Here is a 24,240-nt window from a genome sequence, read left to right as displayed (position 1 = left end):
CAAACACACCGTAGTACATTTGTGTAATGTGCCTTTAAATGGCGTGGCCTACCCAGAGAGTGCATTGCATCTTGCTCTCTTTCGCTCTCTTTCGCTCTCTCTCTCTCTCTCTCTCTCTCTCTCTCTCTCTCTCTCTCTCACACACACACACACACACGTTTCCCCTTGGGAGCTATACAAACACGGCAGGAACACAAATATACCTAAAATACGCGACAGACCTCGCGAATGACGTTTACACTTTGTGAATGAAAACACCAGTGAGCGTTTTGCGTGGATGTCAGGTAGCACAGTTTTTGATACAAAGCAATATTTGTCCACCTAAATTGCACGTGGACCAAGGTTACACTTAAAGGTTCCACCTTAATTCCTGCATGCAAATGAGACAGACCGCATCCCGCGTCATATACTGCTCGGCCAATGGCGAATCCACCTTTCATTACCATGCTGACCAGGGGCGGAGCCTCAGCAATGTGACGAGAGTTGCCTCTACTTGCAAAAGCCCAGCACCAATAAAGACAATAAAAGCTTTTTTTATGCATGGAGGTAAGCAGTTCATACACTAAACCGTGTGTATGTGGCATATAGACACAGTACCAAACACAAATGCAACAGTGCCTTGACTTACAAGTACCTTAATTTACGGGTTCTTCCACTTCTGAGTTGTTGCTCAGTTGATTTTTTTTGCTTTGTGTTGTGAGCCAAATTTGAGGTACGAGTGAGCTTCAGACAGGCCGCTGCTAGCAAGAACGCCACAACATCTGCCCAGTATCCCATGTCTCACTTACAGTTTGAGGTACGAGGAAACTGAGCTGCGAGCTCAGTCACACTCACGGAACGACTTAAGCTTGTAAGTCAAGGAACCCCTGTACCCCGTCACCACCGCCAACCCATCAACAACTTCACCAAGCATGAAAGTGGCTCTGGATCTTCACCCAGTCTATCTGATCATGTAATGGATGCACTGAACACCTTGCGGTGCCATCATAGTTCAATCAAATGTACATTTTTTGTGTAAAACACCAAAGCTCATGTTGATCATTGTTTTCCAAAGTAAAACCAGATGTTTGCAAATCTTTTATTTGGATTAAACACAAAGATGATCCGTCTTCTTATGTGGAAGACAGCAAAAATAAGAGAATATTTACTGTTGAGAGGCTGAAATCAGAGGATTTGGATAATTCCAAGTTAAACAATTGCTCTAATCGATTATTCACTTATCAAGAGTAGTCAATTAATTGTCGATTAACAATTTCATTGTTTCACTTCTACTTCCATATTTGTACTTAAACAATTTCCAGCAGCTAAAAAGTAAAAAAAAAAAAAAAAAAAAAACAATTGACATGATTTGACGAATCACATGCTCGCATAATTTATTTAAAGGTCGTCACCATACGTACATAGTAAAAAAATACACCATTATCAGGTGGGATAAAATTGAGCATGATTAGTTAAACTGTCATCATTGTACACGGAGTATTAGATTTTAGTGTTGTTTTTTTTAGCCCCTGACAAACAACTGTTGAACTTTGCTATTTTACGCCGAATATTTTGACGTAACTCCTTCAAAGAAGTTGGTGCGCCGGCGCACGTACGTAAACCCGTTCAAGAATAGGGTTCAGACGTTCGTTAACAAGAGCTTGTTCTTTGGGCTAAGCGTGCACTCACTGTGCAGTCAGTGTGTCATGGAGGAGGAAGGTAAATAAAAGAGCTGCGCTTACAACAACACACGACGGACGATTTAGTGACTGTTCCTGTGAGAGATGGCAGTCTAACGACGTCAGCTTTGGCCCAGACGCGGTTGTAAAAGCACAACAGAGTGAGCGGACGTATCGGAGAAGGAGGGACAGCGGGGGTGAAGCTCCAGGCAGCAGCTTCTGTCGGTGGTGAGTTGAACGTCACGCTATCCGTCTCTCGGTGTCTCTTCCGCGGCGAGCTGACTTCTTCCTCACCGCTGCCCTTGGCATGTTAGCCCCATGGCTAATTAGCTTTGCGAGCTAACATTTAGCTTGCTATTGTTGGGTGCGTTTTGACCTGTTTCGAAAACATGCTGGGGTTGGAGCTCTGCTGCTCCTACTACTTTAGTTAGAAGCTTAATACATAAGTAAAACGATCATTTTGATATTTTTGGGTACAGGCATATTCAGTCTTAAGCACCGTGGTCACTGTTTAATCATTTGACACATGACAATGAACCCTGTCACTTAACATATCCATTCTACTTCTGCTTGGCTTTTGTACTTGTTTCGGATTGATTCAATATACATATACAAATGGAAATTATTAATATAATAAAACCGAGGCTTCAGCACTTACCTGATCAGTGGTGTGTAAACAGGTGTCATTCTGGTATAATTTGTAGTACTGTACACTCACTACCTGACATTTAGTTAGGAGTCGCTAATGAGATCAATACAACAGTTGTATCTCTAATCCTACCTTTTCCAATATAAAAATGCTCAGTTTTGTAATACAAGTATAACAATATGTTTATTATTGTAGTTAGAAATTGTTTACAACGGCACTGCATCATACGGAGGGCTGTTTCTAAAATGTTGAACCTGTCAAGTATCGATCAAAATTCAAACTTGATTATATTACATTGTCCACTGATGTGAATCGTTGTTTATGTGCCCTGCGATTGGTTAGCGACCATTCGAAAGTGTAGCCCACCTCTCACCTAAAGTCAGCTGGGATAGGCTCCATTTCACACTGTGACTATAGAAAAGGGAAGGTTGGATAACAAAGGTATAATGTTTGATGCAAATATTATATTGTGTCTGATTACACCTGTCTGATATGTTGTGTCCAGTGAGTGCGTATTAATATCGTATTATAATCCTCTTACTTCCATCCTGATTGTATCACCACAATGTGAATTAGTGCCTGGCATTTAGTCATGGCCTCGTCTGTAATTGATAACAGAGGATGGAATCTTGTCTTGTGTGACACTTTATGTGTGTGTTTGAGAGAAAAATACTGGCTGACGTGATTTATATTCCTGACAGTTCTTTTTTGGAAATTGTAACTCATATCCACGGTGGTGGATTTGAGTAGGCCAGACTCAACTGTTGCACTACGTTTCAATATTTATGTACTGTACTGCAGAATGACTGATCATTTTGATTTATTTATTATTTTCTGGACATAAAAATCCATGGAGTTACTTAACTGGACTTACTTTATTTCCTCTTAGTAGCCAGGGGCATTAATTTACTTAACTGCAGAGCTGAGCTTTTTGAACAATCCTAAATAATATTAGATATTTGTCATCATTGTCCACAAATTATGATACTTCTGTTCCATGTATGTATGTATTACAATATAATATTATCACAATTGATATAATATACAATCGTATTATATATACAGTGTTTGATAATGCCTCTGTCACTGACTGAAGTGCTTAATCAATTTTGAAACCTCAGCTTGACAGGTGCCACATCTGGTGTCCATTCGAACATTAAAAAAAAAAAAAGAGCTTTAATAATAATGTATATTTTTCGTAATTTTGCACAAAATAAGGTGTTTTGTTTAAAATAATATATGTTACAATATAACATTAGCGTTATGGCTCAGACTCGCCCTCAAAATCCCGATTTATTATTCGGGTTGACAGTAACGAAGGACTTCCGAATCAGAATCAAAACATTACTCCTTGTACTATTCCGATATAAAATCATGTCATAGTCTAACAAATGAAAAGTCCAATTTAATTATTTGAGAACTATCTATTAATCCAGAAAGACAGTACGCAGGCACGATTTCGCTGCCACTTCGCCCCCCGGAAAAGTTTTTCTTTTTAGTTTAAAATGGCTTACTTTAACCAGGCTCCCTCACTGTACAATTGCCAAATGTAGAACCTGGGTTGGTTTTGACCTGTGTCGGTGCCGTAAATCCTCGCTGCCTGGGACCAGTTGCCTCCTGGCAGGCTAGCCAGCTAGCTCTCATTATCTGCCACGCTGTGTTGGATCAACCTTATACCATTCATTCTGCCACAGTCACTACATCCAGCGATGGCTCCTTTCCAACTTCGGTTTTCCCATAAATATCCCTTCAGCTCCTCGGGCTCGGCTATCGGACGGCTCCTTTCGCGAAGACCTTAAAAAAATGCTACGTGAAATGGAGTTGTTTACTGGCATGACATGTCAATCATTGACGTTCGTGTGGGGGATTTGCACCGTCTTGTCGAGTTGCCTTCTGTAGAAGAGATGCAGGGCACTGAGGACACTGTCCCTCAGTCAGTGAACATTTTACAGAGTGAATGTAAACCTCAAGGTTAAGTCATGAACTCAATGGCGATGTAAAGGAGATGATTTCCACAAGGTTCTATTCAAACTAGGACCACTGAATAGGCTACAACACTTCATATTACTGCACATTGTAAACTCACCTTTACAGATGTCACCATCTGTCCTGTGGGGGGCAACGTCGACCATGACACATAGTGGTAACTGTCACACAAGAATTAACTCGTAGTACTACCTGATTTTTTCCCCCCCTCGGGCAAAAAAGAAGGGAACTATTAAAGTTATGGCATTTATTTATTCTGGCGATTAATTGGGATAAGGTGAACATTGAAGTGCATGCAAAACATTTTTTCTCACTACCGTTTTTATGATATTAACCTGCTGCTCTTTATTTTAAATTAGTGGGGCAGGAGTTTAGACACCAATCTTTTTTTAAAATTTTTTTTAGCTTTTTTTCCATTGCTGCTGATGCGTATGGTCTGGGAGTCTGTTCATTATAACATGGTTATACAGAAGCTTTGAAAGACAAAACAAAAAAAGAAGCAGAACTGGTGGAGCGTGTCGCTGTTTGTGTGTGTGTGTGTGTGTGTGTGTGTGTGCGTGTGTGCGTGTGTGCGTGCGTGCGTGCGTGATGCCCCATCACAGCCTCATTATTCATGGTTGAGCCTAACAAGGAAATGACATGGAAAACAGCAGATGGGGCTTTAACTTGGTTATGTGGCAAAAGATAACTGGGGCACAGATTTTGCCTCGCTTGGCCTTTCAGCTGTTAAAAGCAGTATAGTCTCTAAAACATGTTCACTGACATTGTCTTAACTGGTAATACTAAGCTTTTTGTTGTAGTTTGTATTTATTTGACCATTTATTTCTGTGACTGGGAACACAAAGTAAACATCAAATCCTCTAAATACATCTTTATCCTCCTCTCAGTTCTCAGGTGGCCCATTTGGGATTGCTTCATCCTTGTGTTGCAATGGCGATGCGGGAGCTGGTGGAGGCAGAATGTGGCGGAGCCAATCCACTCATGAAGTTGACTGGTCACATGACCAAGGAAGGTGGGGCATGGCGGCACCGCTCCACACCTACGGTGAGTGCATTTTTGAGCCATTTATTGAAATTGGCCACTTTAGAAATGCTTGGAAAGTCTACACATCTCATTATTTTTATATTTATTTCATATTAGATTCCCCCAACTCCCATTGAAATAGCAACTGAAGAAGAGGTCAGTTTTCGTGTTTTCACTTCCCAACTATTATTTAGATTTATGATGATGAAGTTAAAAGCTATACTAACATATTTTGGGGGGATTTCCAGCTGGTGAATGAGTTCCTCCAGGCACCCCCACGTCCACAGCACACATTCGACATGGGTCAGTTGCTGGAAGAGATGCAGCAGATTGACCAGCAGAGCTACAGACAGGCTCCACAGAGAGGTCTCTCTTCTTTTCGTCGTTTAACTCCCCTTACAAATGTCTCCAGCCTTCCTTTAATGCAATGTTTACTGTGGCGTCACAGCTCCAGATGTGGCAGCATTGGCTCTCTCGGGTGACTGGGCGGCAGAGTTCATCTCGGGTTCGGATTCGGCGTCAACGGCGGGCCTCGTCGCACTCAGTGACGCAGTGGACGCCGACTGGACCAAAGAATTCATCGCTCAGGCCGCAGGTAGCTTCAGAATGTTGTACCACTTTGGCAAACAACATAATGGATATTTTACATATTCATACATTCCTAGAGCAGTTCTGCTTGTTGTGTTTGAGTTGAACTTAATACTTCATGCCATAAGATTTTCAATGGCGTTCTTGTATTATTTTATTTGGCACAGTGAGGTCTTATTTCACACAGTGTATGAATGCTTTTTAATGTATTATATTACCATCATATTACTCCTTTATTTACATTCGCCCTCAAAAAGTATTGGAACGGCAAGGTCAATTCATTTGTTTTTAGTGTATCCTGAAGACATTTGGGTTTCAGATCAAAAGATGAATATGAGACAAAAGTTCAGAATTCCAGCCTTTATTTCATGGTATTTACATCTAGAGGTGTTAATCAACTGACTGAGCACCTTTTGTTTGAAGCCAACCACTTTTCAAGTGAGCAAAAGTATTAGAATCGGACAAGATTAAATTAACCTGAAGTGAATAACATTTAATATATGGTGGCATAACCCTTACTTGCAAAGTGAGGACATGCACGGAGGACAACTAACCAATAGTACAAGACGAGAGAGGACAGAAAAGGGCAGGACAGGACAGGATGTGGGAAATGAGCAAGGCAATGCTACTGATGAGTGGTGTGGTGGCATGCTTTTTATAGTGTCTAAACACCAGTAAGGCTCTGTGAGTTGATATCGTAATATAACATTTGTTATTAATTAGTGGTCTCAGCACAAGCAATTAAAGCCTATAGCGTGTCTATCGAACTTATGAGTGAATGAACACCATATCATATGCATGTTTGTCTGGTGTACAAGTTGTTGAGCCGGCACATTAAGGAAGGGTGGGCCTGGCCCCCTCCACCCGCAAGTGGGGCCCAAGCCAGTGCGCCCATCCCGCTGGGGACCCAACCAGGGGGACACCACCCACTCCCCAGGACAGTCCCCTAGCCCAACCGAAGCGCCCCGACCAGTCTCAAATGGAAGGGCACGGGTACCGGACCACCGAACCCCAGGCTGCCCCAAGATGATGTGATGAAATTCAAGTTGAAGTCAATGAATTGATGACATCATTGCTATTTTTTTTTTTGCACAATACAACGGTCCCCCACCTTTTTTTTCATGCCACCTGTTTCGACAGGATACCAAAAACACGTGCCTGTGAATCGTCTCATTCATCCAGGTTATTTCATTCTCAGGGCATGTCTGGTTGCGATCAATTCAATGCCCTGAGAACAAAAACACGTGATTAGCGATTAATCGACTTCAAGCGTTAAACATCGCCAAGGAGTAGAAAAGTCGATCAGTTGACTAAAACACTGCTTCTCAAATACATGCGCCCCCCAGAAAAAAAACAACAAAAAAAACAACTGATGCCACTAGTTGGCTGTCATTACCTTTCAGTGTACTGTTCTATTGTAATTATACTATCTCTAATTATTCAATAAAAAAAAAAAAAGTGTATATATATATATATATATATATATATATATATATATATTTATTTTATCGAAAAAAATGCATTTGTACAACCTCAACATAGCCATAAACCTGCATAATTTTTCTACAGTACAGCATTTGGTATAAAGTGTTTCTTACTGTGTGGTCTCCTGGCGCAAATTTTTTTCCTTCCAGATCCTGGACGCTGGGCAGAGGAATATCTGGAACAGTCAGAGGAGAAGCTGTGGCTGGGAGACTTTGGAGACAAGGAGAACGAGTGGTGAGGCGAAGGCACAAGAGGACTATATAAAAGTGTTATTCTTATGTTAAGCTGGAAAGTGGAAGTAAAACTGATGAATACCATACAGTCTAAATGAATTTGATCCAGCATACATACTGGGTGACCGGAAAGTCACTGTGTACTCATATTTTTATTTATAGACCTGTTTCAATAAAGAATCCAGGAGGATGTAAGTCTACACAGCCCTGTTCAAATGGCAGGTTTTTGTGAAATACAAAAATGAGAACAAGGTAAATCATTTCAAAGCCTTTTCCACCATTAATGTGGCCTATAACCTATACAACTTGATTTTTCTTTCTTTTTAGTGGGGAAATAAAAATAAACAACTGAAATAATGTAGTTGCACAAGTGTGCACACCTTCTTATAAGTGGGATGTGGCTGTGTTCAGAATGAAGTATTTTCCTTCATATGTTTGGGAGTTTTTTTTTTTTTTTTGAGGTTGAACCTTTTGGCCTTAATTAAAAAAAGGTATGTTTGGCGCAAACACAACACTGAAGAATGCCATACCTACAGTGAAGCGTGGTGGCAGCAGCATCATGTTTGGTGCTGTTTTCTTTCAACTGGAAATGGGGCCTCAGGCACGGTGGAGGGAATTATGAAGAGTTCAAAATAGATGTCACTGTTAGCACAAAACCTCCAGGCCTCTGCTAGAAAGCAAAAAAAAAAAAAAAAAGCCTACTTAGAACATCTAAAATGTATGTGAGGTTAATCACAGGCATTTTAAATGTCGGCATGTGTGTGCAAACTCCCATTTAAGGAAAGTTTCAATGTGATTGGTTAATTCTGAATCTGAACACAACCCCAGTTCCAGTTATTAGAAGGCGTGCAACCACATTATTTTGGTCATTTATTTCTACTTGCCCCTAGAAAAGAACAAAAAATAAATAAATTGAGTTCTACATATTATCGGCCAAATTACTGGTAGAAAAACTTTCCAAATGTTTTATTGTTCTTTTTTTATATCACAAAACTTAGCATTTGAACAAGGGTGTGTAGACTTTTTATATCCACTGTACATGAAACAAATCTGTTAATATACAGTCCTCCTCACCATTATTGGCATTATTTGGCATAATCTGTATATCTTCAGAAATGTAAACGAAACAAACTTATATCATCAGGATCTTTTAATTGGAGGTCCAAAGTAATTTAACTGACTTTTTGTTTTAAACTTAGATATTGTGATTTCAAAGAAAAAAAAAGACAGCATGTGCAGCAATATTGGCACGCCTCATTAAAAACTGGTTGCACATGCTTTGGCAGCGATGAAAGCCTCCAAATGTTTCTTGTATCCATTCAGGCTTTTTGCACTTGTCAGATGGTATTTTCTCCCACTCTTCCTTTGCAATTTGTTCAAGCTCTTGAATGTTTGCAGGGTTCTTTTCCCCAATGGCAGATTTCAGCTCCCCCCAAAGATTTTCAATTGGATTGAGATCAGGACTCATTGCTGGCCATTTTAAAACATTCCATTTTTTCCTTTTCAACCGTTCCTTTGCGCTGTTGGATGTGTGCTCTGGGTCTTTGTTTTGCTAGAGGACCCATGATTTTTGCCTCAAACCAAGTTTTCTTATAGGGCTGCACGATATTGGGTAAGAGGGCTGCACGATATTGGAGAAAAAAGACATTGTGATTTTTTTTTTAAACCTGCGATATTTATTGCGATGTGAAATAATACAGGATCAGTGTTGGGAAAGTTAATTTTCTACTTAGCGAAATAGGAATTGTACAATCGTTTTATCTTTTGAGCATGTCCAAAAAGTTCCCTCTGCCAGTCACTTTTAATATTACAGTTGATTCACTGTATATTACAGGGCACCGTCTCCTGCGATGTGACTATTGCCCACACATACATCGCGATGACGATGCTCAAACAAAATATTGTGCAGCCCTACTCGGTAAGACATTTCGCTCTAAAATCTCTTGATCATTTTCTGATTCTGATTTTCTGTAAACATACAGTTTATGTGCATTGCCAAAACTTTTTTTTTTTCCATCTGTCCATGAAATATTGCTTATCATTTGCTCTTTTGTATCAAACAAGATCTCTATAGAAAAATCTTGTTGCACTTGATACATTTTCTTCAGGAAATATTCCACATTTAGTACTTCATGGGTGCCAATAATGGTGAGCAGGACTGTTAATAAAGTGCAAAGTGACCTTCCAAATGCCCTGTATAATGACTACAGAAAATAATGATCATCTTTTCTGGTTAATTTTAACAGGACAAAGGAATATCAACCAGGAGAAGAGTTGAGGCAGACAGCCAATGAGCTTGTCTCGAACGTTGATGACCCAAAATTACAAAACACAGAGGTGAGGATCAACTTCCTTTCCAGCCAGTGGCCAACATCCCCCTTTCATTACACATCTGTCACTCTACTTTCTTTCCTTCCCTTTATAGTCATATTTGGGTGCTCCGGTTAATTATTTTCTTATGTTAATAGCATATTAGCATTAGCATGATAAGATAGTAATGGTAAGTGCTGATTTTTTTTTCCTTTTTTTTTGTCGTTTTCCTTTTGTTTTTCACTGTTGTGTAGTTCCTGCGATTCATTAGGCAAATTGGCGAGGGCAGTGTGACAGTGGAAAGCAGGACAGACAAACGGCTCACAGATAAAGCTCAGGCCGAGGAGGCTCACAACTGGGCTTCCAACCTCAACCAGGTACGAGTCTCTACCTCCTTGAGGATGAGCCACTTGCCATTATGTGACAGTTGTCCCACCTCCACCCACCCTCCCTCAACTGGCAGGCTGCTGACTGTGTCTAAGTAACATTTTCCACCAAATCAACCACGACTCCTATTCCTGATATGAATATTGCGGCTGGAGTTTAGTATTTTATGCACATTAACGAGTCTTTTTTTTCAATAATGTAAACTATGATTTATTTTCACTGTGGTGTTCACTTTCTGTCAGTGAAAAAGGCTGAAGCCAAATGTCCCTGGATTTCCCCTTCAAATAGCTGTAGAAGCCCACTTCTGCCAAGAAATGACATAAAACAGATTTGAATCACATTTTCTCCTTCTGGTTTGGCTGCCTGTCTATATTTTTTTTCATTTGGTGTTACCGTTTGATAAAACATTGTTTTCCTGCCAGAAATTACTGACCTATACACTGTTTGTGATGACTACCTGCTCATAACCTCGGGCCTCTAACTTTGTCATGTACAGATGTACTCTTCACATTTTTTACCCTAAATTAACAAGCACAAATCATCTACTTCCTTTACCCTTTAAACTCTCACACTGGCCCCTTAAAAACATCGAACACTCTGTCCCATTCCTTCTCCTCCTCCTCGGCATAGTTCCTGACAGAAACAGGGGGAGGGAGTCTTCCCTTGGAATCCACAGAGAGGAATGAGAAGATTGACAAAGCTAAAGCTAAGCAGGCACAGCAGTGGGCCAAGGTCGTCAGGCAGGTAGGACCGCCTTGGTCGTGCCACTTGTAGGCTGCACCATTTTAGTGTGCTAGAGGGAGATGCACTCAGCAACATCAGTCTCGAATGTTGAGTGCATTTCCAATGTTAAGCAGCAAGCGTGTGGAAGAATATTAGCTTTTTCTGTCTTCATCTTTTCCGCCTTTCCATTCACTTTCCGTGACATTTTTCCTGATTTATTGTCCCCACCCTTCCATCCCCAACTCAAAGTTTGCACATAAAACTTAGAGCAACCCGCATCACCGCTCATCTCTTATTCAGGTGTCGCAGGAGTCTGCCGAAGCCTGGGTGGATGAGTTCACTGCTGCAGGACCGGATTTCCACCAAGCCAAAACTGCGGTGGAGGTGAGTCAGAGCTGGCGGTGAACCACATTGCTAATTGGATGCAGGGATAAGACTGGGAAGGAGGCAGTTTGGGAAGTAGAAGATCTGGAAATGAATGATGTGTCATTAAGAGGCGGGCAAATTCCTCCATCTCATAAATCAGTTTGTAAAGACGAGCGCCATGTGCGTCTCCTCGGCCTTCCCCAGTTAAATTTGACCGGCTTCCTCCCCCCCCCCCCCCAGAGTGATGTGGATTTCTGGGAGAAGCTGCAGCAGGAGTGGGAGGAGATGGCCAAACGGGATGCAGAGAGTCATCCCTGGTTGTCGGACTTTGATCAGCTGCTCAGCTCGTCCTACGACAAGGTCGCTGACACTTTTGAACGCCGCTTCATCTGCACATGATTCAAAATCACAGAGTTTGAACCTCTCCTGTCCCTTTGCTCATCTTCCTCTTAGGGATATCAGTTTGAAGAGGACAATCCCTACTTGTCCCACCAGGACCCTCTAACTGAGGGCGTGAAGAGAATGGAGGCTGGAGATATCCCTGGGGCTGTGCGCTTCTTTGAAAGTGCAGTACAGAAAGAACCAGACAACCAGCTGGTGAGGGTGTGAAATCTTAAGAAGGGCACATGCTACACACATACCGATTTTTTAAAACATTAGACCACACATGACGAGGACTAAAATTCTGAGCTTCAGATCGCTTCCACATTGGCTATCATTCCATTTCACGTCACAATCACTGAGTCCGTGGCTCGGCCCAACTTGTTGACCACACACATTAATGTACCATGATAAATATTTAAGTGTTTTAACTATTCTGATTGTCGGCCTCGACAGTTTTCCGAGCAGAATGGGGAGGGGGAAAAAAAATCACTCTTAACACAAACATTTCAGGATAATTGCTCAGGATAATCTGTCTGAGACATCCGACCATCGGGTTTTAGCTAACTTTGATCTGACAGGAGGTGCTAAAATTTGGCCCAATCATCAGATTATGCTTTGGTCAGTTGTTCTGTCTCTGGTTATTAACTTGATTTTTTTTTTTTTTTTTTTTTTTTTTAATAAAACCACTCACAGAAAGCATTTATACTCTTTTGTAATTTTTATGTTGCAGGCTTGGCAGTATCTGGGGACGTGTCAAGCAGAAAATGAACAAGAATTTGCTGCCATCAGCGCTCTCCGCAGGTCTGTTATAAGCATAGATCATAATTAATTTTCCAAAGGGGCCATGTGAGAAACTGGAGGGGTTGAGGGCCAGGCAAACATGCTTATCAGTTGTGTTCAATATTAATTAGATGTATGTATATAAAGCATTATATTCTAATTTTTTTAGCTGGTAGTTGTTTATATTTGGTATATGTTGTTATAATTATGAAATAAAAATGTTAAAGGTCCCATATTTTGGCTCTTTAAACCTCCACAGACTGACTCTCTAACATGGACTTACAGTGGGTACGTAAAGTATTCTGACCCCCTTAAAGTTTTCACTCTTTGTTATATTGCAGCCATTTGCTAAAATCATTAAAGTTCATTTCCCCCCCTCATTAGTACACACATATTGACAGAAAAAAAATTTAATTGTTGAAATTTTTGCAGATTTATCAAAAAAGAAACACTGAAATATCACACAGCCATAAGTATTCAGACCCTTTGCTCAGTATTTAGGAGAAGCACCCTTTTGAGCTAATACAGCTTTTTGGCAATGATGCAACAAGTTTTTCACACCTGGGTTTGGGGATCCTCTGCCATTCCTCCTTGCAGATCTTCTCCAGTTCTGTCAGGTTGAATGGTGAACGTTGGTGGACAGCCATTTTCAGGTCTCTCCAGAGATGCTCAATTGGGTTTAAGTCAGGGCTCTGGCTGGGCCATTCAAGAACAGTCACAGAGTTGTTCTGAAGCCCCTCCTTCAGTATTTAAGCTGTGTGCTTAGGGTCATTGTCTTGTTGGAAGGTGAACCTTCGGCCCAGTCTGAGGTCCTGAGCACTCTGGAGAAGGTTTTCGTCCAGGATATCCCTGTACATCTTTCCTTCGAGTGCAATGAGTCGTCCTGTCTCTGCAGCTGTAAAACACCCCCACGGCATGATACTGCCACCACCATGCTTCACTGTTGGGACTGTATTGGACAGGTGATGAGCAGTGCCTGGTTTTCTCCACACATACCACTTAGAATTAAAGCCAAAAAGTTCTATCTTGTTCTCATCAGACCACATAATCTTATTTCTCACCATCTTGGAGTCTTTTAGGTGTTTTTTAGCAAACTCCATCCAGGCTTTCATGTGTCTTGCACTGAGGAAAGGCTTCCGTCGGGCCACTCTGCCATGAAGCGCTGACTAGTGAAGGGCTGCAGTGATGGTTGACATTCTAGAACTTTCTCCCACCTCCTGACTGCTTCTCTGTGCCTTGCCACAATTCTGTCTCTGAGCTCTTCAGGCAGTTCCTTTGACATCACGATTCTCATTTGCTCTGACATGCACTGTGATAATGTAAGGTCTTATATAGACAGGTGTGTGTCTTTCCTAATCAATTCCAATGAAGGTGTAGAACCATCTCAAGGATGATCAGAAGAAATGGACAGTACCCGAGTTAAATATATGAGTGTCACAGCACAGGGTCTAAATACTTATGGCTGTGTGATATTTCAGTTTATCAGTTTTGTTTTTTTTTTAATAAATCTGCAAAGATTTCAACAATTCTGCTTTTTTCTGTCAATACGTGGTGCTGTGTGTACATTGTGGGGAAACATTAACTTGAATTATTTTAGCAAATGGCTGCAATATAGCAAAGAGTGAACTGTACCCACTGTAATGTAATAGTGTCAATTTCATTTTCAAAAGCACCTTGGTTTTGCCATACTAGTGTTCGGAAAAGGCCCCTCTGACAGATAATTCTGTTTGACCCAGTTTTGTATCTGCTTTGTCCATATTTGGCTTCCTTTCCTCTGATTGATTGCCTCCGTGTCAAAGACCCTACCCTCGCTACTTGTGAGAGCACACGTGTTTGTTATGTTGACAGCGCTGACTCGGGGCGGAGAGGTAGGCAAAGATCTTTGCTAGTGATGTAGATAAACTTAAGAAATTCAAATGACCTGATTTCAGGTCTCTCTCCAGAAAAACATCTGGAACTCAGGAATGCGTGGACGATTTTAATTCATATTTCATATGTTTACTGAGGCAACACAGAGCCAATATTAGATCCCATAATCTGACTTGTAAAATCAAGTCTCAAATCGAGACACGCTAGTCCCGAGTCAAGTCCTACACCTTGAGTTTTGAGTCCTTTCAAGTCATTTTAACAAAAAAATTTTTTTTTTTTAAATATATATTTATTTAAGTAATATGTATGCTATATACTGCATTTATATATTTAATATATTTTCAAATCCATATTTATCAAAACAAATTTGATAAACAAGTGCATTGAAACTTTATAAGAAAACTAGGGAGCAGATAAAAAATTTTGCACCTTCAAAACCAATCGTCAAGGGGGGACTTAATTTATTGCCCCTTCAAAACCGATCGATAGTATGTTTTCAGTTATTTTATGAATATGCTATGCTATGACTTTTTCCTCACTTTATTTCTGAAGTGACATTAAACAGACCTGTCACAAATAAGAATTTCCATCCAGTAGTCTTGCAATTAGTAATAGAGTATTCTACTGACAATTATATCTGAATGATCAAGTATAAGGATAAAATATAGTTTTGCTTGGTTAAAGAGCAATTATGAATACATGAGAGAAAATGAGACCTTTCACTTACTAATGAAAGACCAATTTATTTCTTTTTATAGATAATCCAGTGTTTTTCTAAAAATTCACATTGTGCATATAGCAGGAAACACAACAATTTCAAACACAAATACAAATAGGCATTTCTTGTGAGTATCAAAAAACAATGCAATTTTAAAAAAGAGGAACACAAGTTTGTCATCTTGTGATAAAGGCACAATTTTATCCAACTGTGATATCTCAGTTGGAACACAAGGGGGTACTACGTAAAAATATGACATCAAAAAGAGGCGAAGAATAACAGGACACGAAGAAGAATCAAGAATGTAGTTTCATGTTAGATCCTAGCTTTGTGCTGATCGATCAATCAGTAAAGTGAATTAAAAAAAAAAAATTGGGGGAACACAACACTGACTAAACTAGACTTTAATGAACAGGAAGCCCAGATAGCACACGCTCTCCATTTAACTGTTAGCGTGATCGCTCACAAAGCCAGCTGCTAATGCTAACAAAAACAAGCATACGTGATGTCAAGCCGTGTGATTCCCACAATGCAATGTGAATTATTATTATTTTTTTGCAATAATTAACATCCTCATAGTTACGTTAATTGTCGTTGTTGTTTCTGGGGATGTTAACGGTGGTTTTTGGACTGTATACCTTATTTAACTGTCACAATTATTGCTGATTTATGTTGTATTTCTTTTTCATGAAACCATTACTTTAGCTAGTGTGTGAAAGAATGACCTCTTGGTAAATTTACAAGGGCATGCCCATCAGGGCGTTAACTGGGCGTTAATAATATGAAGTAATTATTGCAATAATAGCGTTGTTTATTTTGATCTGATGAATAATCTGTAAAAGCTGCAGCATCACCTAGTCACTGTTCATATTTTCCTGTAGTATAACAATAAGTGATACACATATCTGTAGAAAGAGAAGCTATGAATTTTGGTTTCTCAAGGCTGTGGTCAAAGCAGCAAGTCAATGGCTCCAAGTGGACCCACAAGTCATTACTTACTGTTCAAGTCCAAGTCAAGCTGCAAGTCCTATAACATATTGTCAAGTCACATCTAAATTCATCAAATTCATGACTCGAGTCCACACCTGTGGTAGTAACTGAGCCTGACTTCTTATTCACGGTGAGAGATGCCGAGCAGGTATGGGTGTACTTATTGCCCCCCGACTTGGTCCACGTTCGTTGGGGTTCACCCCAGTGGATGAAAGGGTAGCCTCCCTCTGCCTTCAGTGGGGGGACGGGTCCTGACTGTTGCTTGTGCCTATGCACTACCAAACAGCATTACAGAGTACCCACACTTTTTGGAGTCCTTTGAGGGGGTGCTGGAGATTGCTCCCGGTAGGGAGTCCATTGTTGTGTTGGGGTACTTCAATGCTCACATGGGCAATGACAGTGAGACCTGGAAGGTCGTGATTGGGAGGAACGCCCCCCTCCGCCCCCCACCTCTGTTCTCACCACGTATTGTTCGTTGTATAACGAACACCATGTTCAAGCATAAGGGTGACCACACGCACACTTGGCACCAGGACACTCTAGGTCGCAGTTCGATGATCGACTTTGTGGTTGTGTCATTAGTCTTGCGGTCACATGTCTTGGGCACTCAGGTGAAGAGAGGGGCGGAGCTGTCAACTGAGCACCACCTGGTGGTGAGTTGGCTCCGATGGTGGGGGAAGATGCCGGTCCGTGGTGGCAGGCCCAAACGTATTGTGAGGGTCTGCTGGGAACGTCTGGCAGAATCCCCTCAGAGGGAGTTTAAATTCCCACCTCCGACAGAACTTTGCTCATGTTCCTGTGGAGGCGGGGAACATTGAGTCAGAGTGGACCGTGTTCCGTGCCTCCATTGCCGAAGCGGCCGACCACAGCTGTGGCCGTAAGGTGACCGGTGCCTGTTGTGGTGGTAATCCCCGAACTTGTTCGTGGGCACCAATGGTGAGGGATGCCGTCAAACTGGAGAAGGAGTCCTATCTGGCCTTTTTGGCCTGTGGGACTCCTGAAGCAGCTGATAGGTACTGGCTGGCCAAGCGGAATACAGCTTTTGTGGTCGCTGAATCAAAAACTCAGGCGTGGGAGGAGTTTGGTGAGGCCATGGAGAAAGACATCCGGACGGCTTCGAGGAAATTCTGGTCCACTATCCGGCATCTCAGGAGGGGGAAGCAGGGCACCATCAACACTGTCTATAGTGGAGATGGGGCGCTGCTGACCTCGACTCGAGACGTTGTGAGTCGGTGGGGAGAATACTTGGAAGACCTTCTCAATTCCAACAACACGCCTTCCCATGAGGAAGCTGAGTCTGGGGTCTCTGAGGCGGGCTCTCCTATCTCTGGGGTTGAGGTCACCATGGTAGTTAAAAAGCTCCTCGGTGGGAAGGCCCCGGGGGTGGATGAGATTCCTAAAGGTTCTGCATGTTGTGGGACTGTCGTGGTTGAGATGCCGCTGCAACATCGTGTGGACATCGGGGACAGTCCCTCTGGATTGGCAGACTGGGGTGGTGGTCCCCCTTTTTAAGAAGGGGGACCGGAGGGTGTGTTCAAACTACAGCGGTATTACACTCCTCAGCCTCCCTGGTAAGGTCTATTAAAGGGTGCTGGAGAGGAGGGTCCGTCGAGAATTCGAATCTCAGATCCAGGAGAAGGCAGTGTGGTTTTCGTCCTGGCTGTGGAACAGTGGACCAGCTCTACCCTCTCAGCAGGGTCCTCGAGGGTGCATGGGAGTTCGCCCAACCATTCTACTTGTGTTTTGTGGAATTTGACTTTTGAGGCGTTTGACTGTGTCCCTGTGGGAGTCCTGTGGGGGGTGCTTCGGGAGTATGGGGTACCGAACCCCCTGTTCGGTCCCCGCACGACCAGTGTCAGAGTTTGGTCCGCATTGCTGGCAATAAGTCGGACTCGTTTCCGGTGAGTTTTGGACTCTGCCAACGCTGCCCTTTGTCACTGATTCTGTTCATTAATTTTATGGAATGAATTTCTAGGCGCAGCCGAGGCGTTGAGGGGGTCCGATTTGGTGGCCTCAGTACTGCATCTCTGCTTTTTGCCGATGATGTAGTTCTGTTGGCTTCATCAAGTCGTGATGTCCAATTCTCACTGTAGCGGGTCGCAGCCGAGTGTGAAGCGGCTGGGATGAAAATCAGCGCCTCCAAATCTGAGACCATGGTCCTCAGTGGGAAAAGGGGGGCGTCCCCTCAACAGGTCGGGGATGAGATCCTGCCCCAAGTGAAGGAGTTCAAGTATCTTGGGGTCTTGTTCACAAGTGAGGGAAGCAGCGTCTGCAGTGATGTGGACTTTGTATCGGTCTGTTGTGGTAAAGAAGGAGCTAAGCCGAAAGGCAAAGCTCTCAATTTACCGGTCGATCTACGTTCCTACCCTCTCCTATGGACACAAGCTGTGGGTCGTGACCGAAAGAACAGGTTCTCGGATACAAGCGGCCAAAATGACTTTCCTCTGCAGGGTGTCCGGGTTCTCCCTTACAGATAGGGTGGGAAGCTCGGTCATCCGGGAGGAGCTCAGAGTTGAGCTGCTACTCTTCTGCATTGCCGCACGTAGAGAAAGCAAATGCTGTTCCCACCATATACTGACAGTAAAAAATAACTACATCTAACTTGTATTGTTATTTTGCGGTATAAAAGTATAATTTGTATTTATTATTTATTGAGGTTGTTTGTTATGGTTTTCTAATGTATTTTGTATTTGTTTATGCTTATGCTTAAGTTAACCAGTGGTTATTTTGTAATTTAAATATATATTTTTTGTTATTCTTGGTTTTATTTATTTTTCAAGATTTTCTAATATAATTTTCATTTATTTTATTCAATTATAGTACATGTTTAAAGTTACTTTATGCAACCCGTTGGTTAATAATAAATGGGTCAGTTTTTCTTGTACCTACTGTTGCTGATTATTGTTCTCTGTTTGAGTAATATCACCTGATCAAGCCTTTTCTAACATTCCATAATAAAAATAAGTATGTATGATTATTGCTGATATCGGATCGGACTGATATCGGTATCAGAATCATCTTTATTTGCCAAGTATGTCCAAAAACCCGCAAGGAATTTGTCTCCGGGAGTTGGAGCCGCTCTAGTACGACAACAGACAGTCAATTTACAGAACACTTTGGAGACAGAAAGACATTGACAAAAAAAACAGTCACTGAGCAGTAAAGGGTATCTGCCAAAACTCAAGGCTGCAATATCGGTATCGGATAAGAAGTAAAAATTGGATCGGGGCATCTCTAATCGTCATTATCCGAGGACCCACTGTATGTTTATTTTGATCATAGACAACTGCACTGCATCATACTGAGACATTCTTCTTTGAAAATCCACACTATGAATACCACTTTTTAAGAAATCCCTGCTTTTACAATAGGCAAAAATGTATTTCCAGCACAGATAGCTACAATACTGAGATGAAAACAGTTCATCAGTCAAAAGCTGCAACATCAAACCACCTAGACTCCTGCCAGTAATTGATTTTTTTTACATGGAAAATCCCACATCAGGCACAATCACACAGTTATATTTCAGTCAAATTTTATTGGATCAGCTTTTATCTTTGGATCCAGAAGGCCTTCCCAGATATGGATGGAACTTTGCCTGCTTTTGGTGGTGACAATTGACAAATGGTTAAGCTTTCGTGGAGGTCTGAACATCCTCTTTGTTTTATAGCGGTTCTTGTTGATGATTGAGTTGCTTTTTATAGTCATCTATTTCTGAGGAGTCATGTTGAAAATGATTGATTGTAAAACAAAGTTTATGCAGCAAGATCTTCAAGGTGCTTTTCAAGAGTAGCTCCAGTATAATGATTTAACATTGAGTAAGCAGATCTGAGCTATGGCTCGAGGGCCTTTGTGCTTTCAAAGACAGCGTCCATAAATGCAAAGTAAAAATTTGGAGTGCATAACATGTTCTCTGTGTCTCCATCAGATGTGTGGAGCTAAAGAACGACAACCTGACCGCTCTGATGGCGCTGGCCGTCAGCTTCACCAACGAGTCGCTGCACCGGCAGGCCTGCGAGACTCTACGTGACTGGCTCAAGCATAACCCCAAATACAGCGCTGTGTGGGAGCAGCACGACCGGGAACACCAACAGGTCGCTTCTGGAGAAAGGGAACGTTTTGGCTCTCTGCTGCCTGAGTGAGTAGCTATTTGTTTAGTGGACATTCAGTGATTCAAATTAGTTACAGTGGAACCCATTCAAAGGTTTTGCCAACATTTTTAGGGAACAATATGCCTTAAAAAAGTCAAGGATTGTTATATGCGAGCCATCATTGAATCACATTAGACATCATTTCAGCCAGCATCAAAGGATTTAAGTTGGTGTTGTGGCTTTTTGTGACACTTTTTCGGAAAGACCGATGTTGGTGAGAAAGAAACTGAGAAGAAAACTAGCCAATGCAGAAAAGACTGGAGATTGTTGCCAGTACAGTGGTGCCTTGAGATACGTGTGACTCGATTTAGGAGTTTTTCAAGCTGTTATTCTTTTTTTTTTTTTTTTTTTTTTTCTTCCCTCTTCAGCTTCTGGTACGAGCGCTGTATAGTGGCAGTGAACTCAACTCAACTTCCTTCACAGCAAGCAGCAGTTTGGCAGATAGTAAACAATTCGTCAAAAAGAGGCTGTTTATTGCAACTCCTAGTTGAAGCGTACTGTCAAGCTAAGCATAAAACAAAAAGAATTACACGTGCATTTAAAACAACCACATAACCTTGCTTTAAAGTCCACTAGCTTAATGATAATACAGTATGTAATGGGCAATGCCAAAGATGGCCTAATGAATCGCATCATTGTTTCAGTATTATAACAACAAATATTTGAAACTATGGAGTGACAAATGTAGATAATATAACAATACCCACAGGCATATATTGATTATCCTCAGTGAAGGAAGACCAGTATTACTGTGCCTTAATGAGCAATTGTGACCGTCTCCCTCATTTATATCAGTTTGTCTGTCTTATACTGCCCCCAGGTGGCCAAGGCACACACACTAGAAGGAACAGCCTCGCCATTGAATTGAAGCAAAAAAATTAGAAAACAATGTTTGAATTCTTTACATTCTATTGAACTGTCTATAATTTATGTTTTTTTAAAAGTACTATATTAGAGAATCCTATTTTTCTAATTTAAAAACACATTACACACTTTTTGTATGAGGCTGGAACAGGTTAATGGCATTTCCATTTTTCAATGGGAAAAGATGATTTGAGTTAAGAGTATTTTGAGTTGCAATCGTGGTCAGGAATGGAACAAATTAAACTTGTATCTCAAGGCACTGCTGTAATTTTTTTCTTCCGATACATGCCTCTCTTCCTTCCACTCTCGCAGGTCCTTGTTTTCAGACGTACAGACTTTGTTCCTGCGTGCGGCTAACACGGACCCTGCACAGGTGGACCCTCAGCTGCAGTGCGGTCTGGGAGTCCTCTTCAACCTCAGTGGCGAGTACGATAAAGCAGTGGACTGTTTCACCGCGGCGCTCTCTGCCACACCACAGGTTAATTACCACGGCAACACTAAATTGAGACCTACCGTGTGGGTGGGTGTAGGGAGTTTTAATGCCATCCTTTCCCCGGTCTGCGTCTCAGGACTACTTACTCTGGAACAAGCTGGGTGCCACGCTGGCCAACGGTAGCCGCTCGGAAGAGGCCGTGGCTGCCTACAGGAGAGCCCTGGAATTGCAGCCAGGTTTCATCCGCAGTCGCTACAACCTGGGAATCAGTTGTGTTAACTTAGGAGCACACAGGTAATACTATACTACAGAACTACAACACTGAATATGCCCGCCTCACCTATTAATAAAGCTTATGTTTTATTAACACTGTTAAAAATACTTTCTTACTGTGTTTCAGTAGATTTTTCTGGTGTCTGTACTTAAATGTTTTTCTGACAACTTTTTACTTGAAGTCCCTACATTTGTAGACGGATATCTGTACTTTCTACTCCTCTACATTGTCAAACTAGGCTTGTCACCTTTTTCAATCTCTGCAGGTGACAACACGATCTTTAAAAAAAACATAGAGTGAGGTAAAGTCAACTGCAGTTGCGATATTGATTGATTGATTGATTGATTGAGAGCTTGGGGTCTTATAAAGCAGAAAACAGAAGCGACCTAAAGATAGGTGAACCAGGAAGCATGAAAAAAAACATGCTCATCTTATCTTAACTCATCTGTATTATCCTCATTGTTTCCTTAATGTGCAGGGAGGCGGTGGAGCACTTTCTGGAAGCGCTGTCCCTTCAGCGCCAGGCAGCCGCCGGCGTGGAGGCCAGAGCCACGCGGGTACCCGGCGGCACCGCGGCCACCGTCATGTCTGACAACATCTGGTCCACGCTGCGAATGGCTCTCAGCATGATGGGTGAGAGCTCGCTGTACTCAGCCGCCGACCGCCGCGACCTGGACACGTTACTGGCCCACTTCTGCCAGAGGGAGGTGGAGGGCGGACCCGAATGAAGGTCTGTCACGGGGGGTCTTATTGAGTGTGAATGTTCCCTGTATGGAGGTATATGTTTGGCACTGAAAGGGACAACAAGAGGGAACTGAGGAGGAAGACACTGTGAATCATCCTCCATTCATCAATCGATGCCCTTCCGAGCCAAATGCAGTATTCATATCAGCCAACCGGAGTACATTTGTTTTATTTTGTGTATTTGGCAGTCCTTGTGTTTCTTCTTCCAATGATTTGACAGTTTCCTAGTGACACTACCCCCGTTTTATTCTCCTCAAATACTAGGAGAGCTCTCAACTCCAGCATGGTTATGATGTACAGTAGATTGATGGTACAAACAAAGTGAGTGCAAGTTTTTAAGTTGCTCCACTTTTTGTCACAAGTACTTGCAAAATGGAATGGTTATAGCAATTATTCATTTTACTGTATAAACATTATTTAATTTTTTTGTAATCAGTTATCAGCCTGACCATTGAACAGAACTAGTGAGACCTTTACGAGTGCTTGTGTGACAGAGAGGGCGTGTCTGTGTGTGTGAGTTGGTGAGAGAGAGAGATTGTAAGAGTTTGTTTGAGTGAGATGAGTGTGAGAGTTGGTTAATGTGAGTTTGGATGTGTGAGTGTCAGTTTTCACGTGAGGGAGATTGTGTCAGAGGGTTTTTGTGTGTGAGAGTTTGTGTGTGTTTGTGAGAGATCGTGAGAGTTAGTGTTTGTGTGTGTGTGAGAGTTTTTGTGCATTTGAGTGAGTTTGTGTGTGTGTACAGGCAAATTGAATGTTAAGATCATATTTGTTAAATATGATAGGTTCTGTTTGTGCTCCTCCCTCTCTTTTTCACATCTCATCAAACAATTTTCTCCATTGTAAATTGAACTGTCCCCATAACGTGTATTGTAACCTAATTGTTGCACTATAATTGTTTTCAGGCAACTGATGGCCTGGCTGCAATGTTTCATATAATAATCAGCAATAAAGCTTGAATTTCAAAGTGTTTGTTGGTTTGTTTTTAATGGTATACAAAATTATACTGGATGACCCAGAAGTAGGTAGAAAACTATTTTTTTCCCCACATAACTGCATTTACACTTTATTCCAGACTCAACTCTTGTTTTTAGCCTTTTATGAACCTTTCATTCATGCTTTGTAATATATTATGTAAATATGTAACATAACATTTTACAGTTTGTATATGTATGCATTTGTTTTATTCTAGTTATTCATATTTATATTATATTTTTTCATATTTGCTTTTATTTTGCTTTGTTGTACTCTGCGGCTGACTGCAGTCAGGTCGGCATTGCAAATGAAAGGTTAAATAAATACATGAATTGTAATTATAGAGTTCTTTAAAAACTACTTCACCTAAAAAATAAATATTGCAAATATTTTATTTTATTTGCACACATATCTTGAATATTATTTGCCGACTGTTGGAAAAATTCTCGATTAATATATATGTCTATATATATATTTTTTTTTTCAAGCAAAGTAGCAAGCGTTTCTGAAATTGTCAGTCACGTGCGCAAACGAAAAATAAACGTCAGTTATTTTACTTCAAAATGCTTCACGACGCTCCGCCTACCCGTCGATCACAATCCTCTGAACCAATCAGCGAGGAGAACAGGGGGCGTACCCACCCACTGATTGGC

General features: G+C 41.5%; 1 protein-coding gene across 3 annotated transcripts; it reads left to right on the top strand.

Moving 5' to 3' along the window:
• Positions 1-1,632: 1,632 nt before the first annotated feature.
• On the top strand, positions 1,633-23,576 carry pex5 (peroxisomal biogenesis factor 5). Of its 3 annotated transcripts, XM_061674381.1 has the most exons (17): positions 1,633-1,886; positions 5,181-5,337; positions 5,434-5,472; positions 5,565-5,682; positions 5,765-5,911; positions 7,539-7,623; positions 9,869-9,959; positions 10,187-10,309; positions 10,950-11,063; positions 11,343-11,426; positions 11,649-11,768; positions 11,862-12,005; positions 12,523-12,593; positions 20,078-20,287; positions 21,477-21,642; positions 21,734-21,891; positions 22,350-23,576. In XM_061674381.1, exons 2-17 carry the CDS (start codon positions 5,224-5,226, stop codon positions 22,597-22,599), a joined length of 2,034 nt encoding a protein of 677 aa, XP_061530365.1. In that variant the 5' UTR covers positions 1,633-1,886; positions 5,181-5,223; the 3' UTR covers positions 22,600-23,576. The 3 variants fall into 3 exon arrangements, with proteins under 3 accessions (XP_061530365.1, XP_061530366.1, XP_061530367.1); XM_061674382.1 differs by lacking the exon at positions 10,950-11,063 and having other exon boundaries at positions 1,634-1,886; XM_061674383.1 differs by lacking the exons at positions 10,187-10,309; positions 10,950-11,063 and having other exon boundaries at positions 1,634-1,886.
• Positions 23,577-24,240: the final 664 nt, after the last annotated feature.

The sequence above is a fragment of the Phycodurus eques genome, chromosome 4 (assembly GCF_024500275.1).
Source record: "Phycodurus eques isolate BA_2022a chromosome 4, UOR_Pequ_1.1, whole genome shotgun sequence".
NCBI lineage: Eukaryota > Metazoa > Chordata > Actinopteri > Syngnathiformes > Syngnathidae > Phycodurus > Phycodurus eques.
Note: the sequence above shows the minus strand (reverse complement) of the source record. Positions and strands in the feature narration are given on the sequence as shown.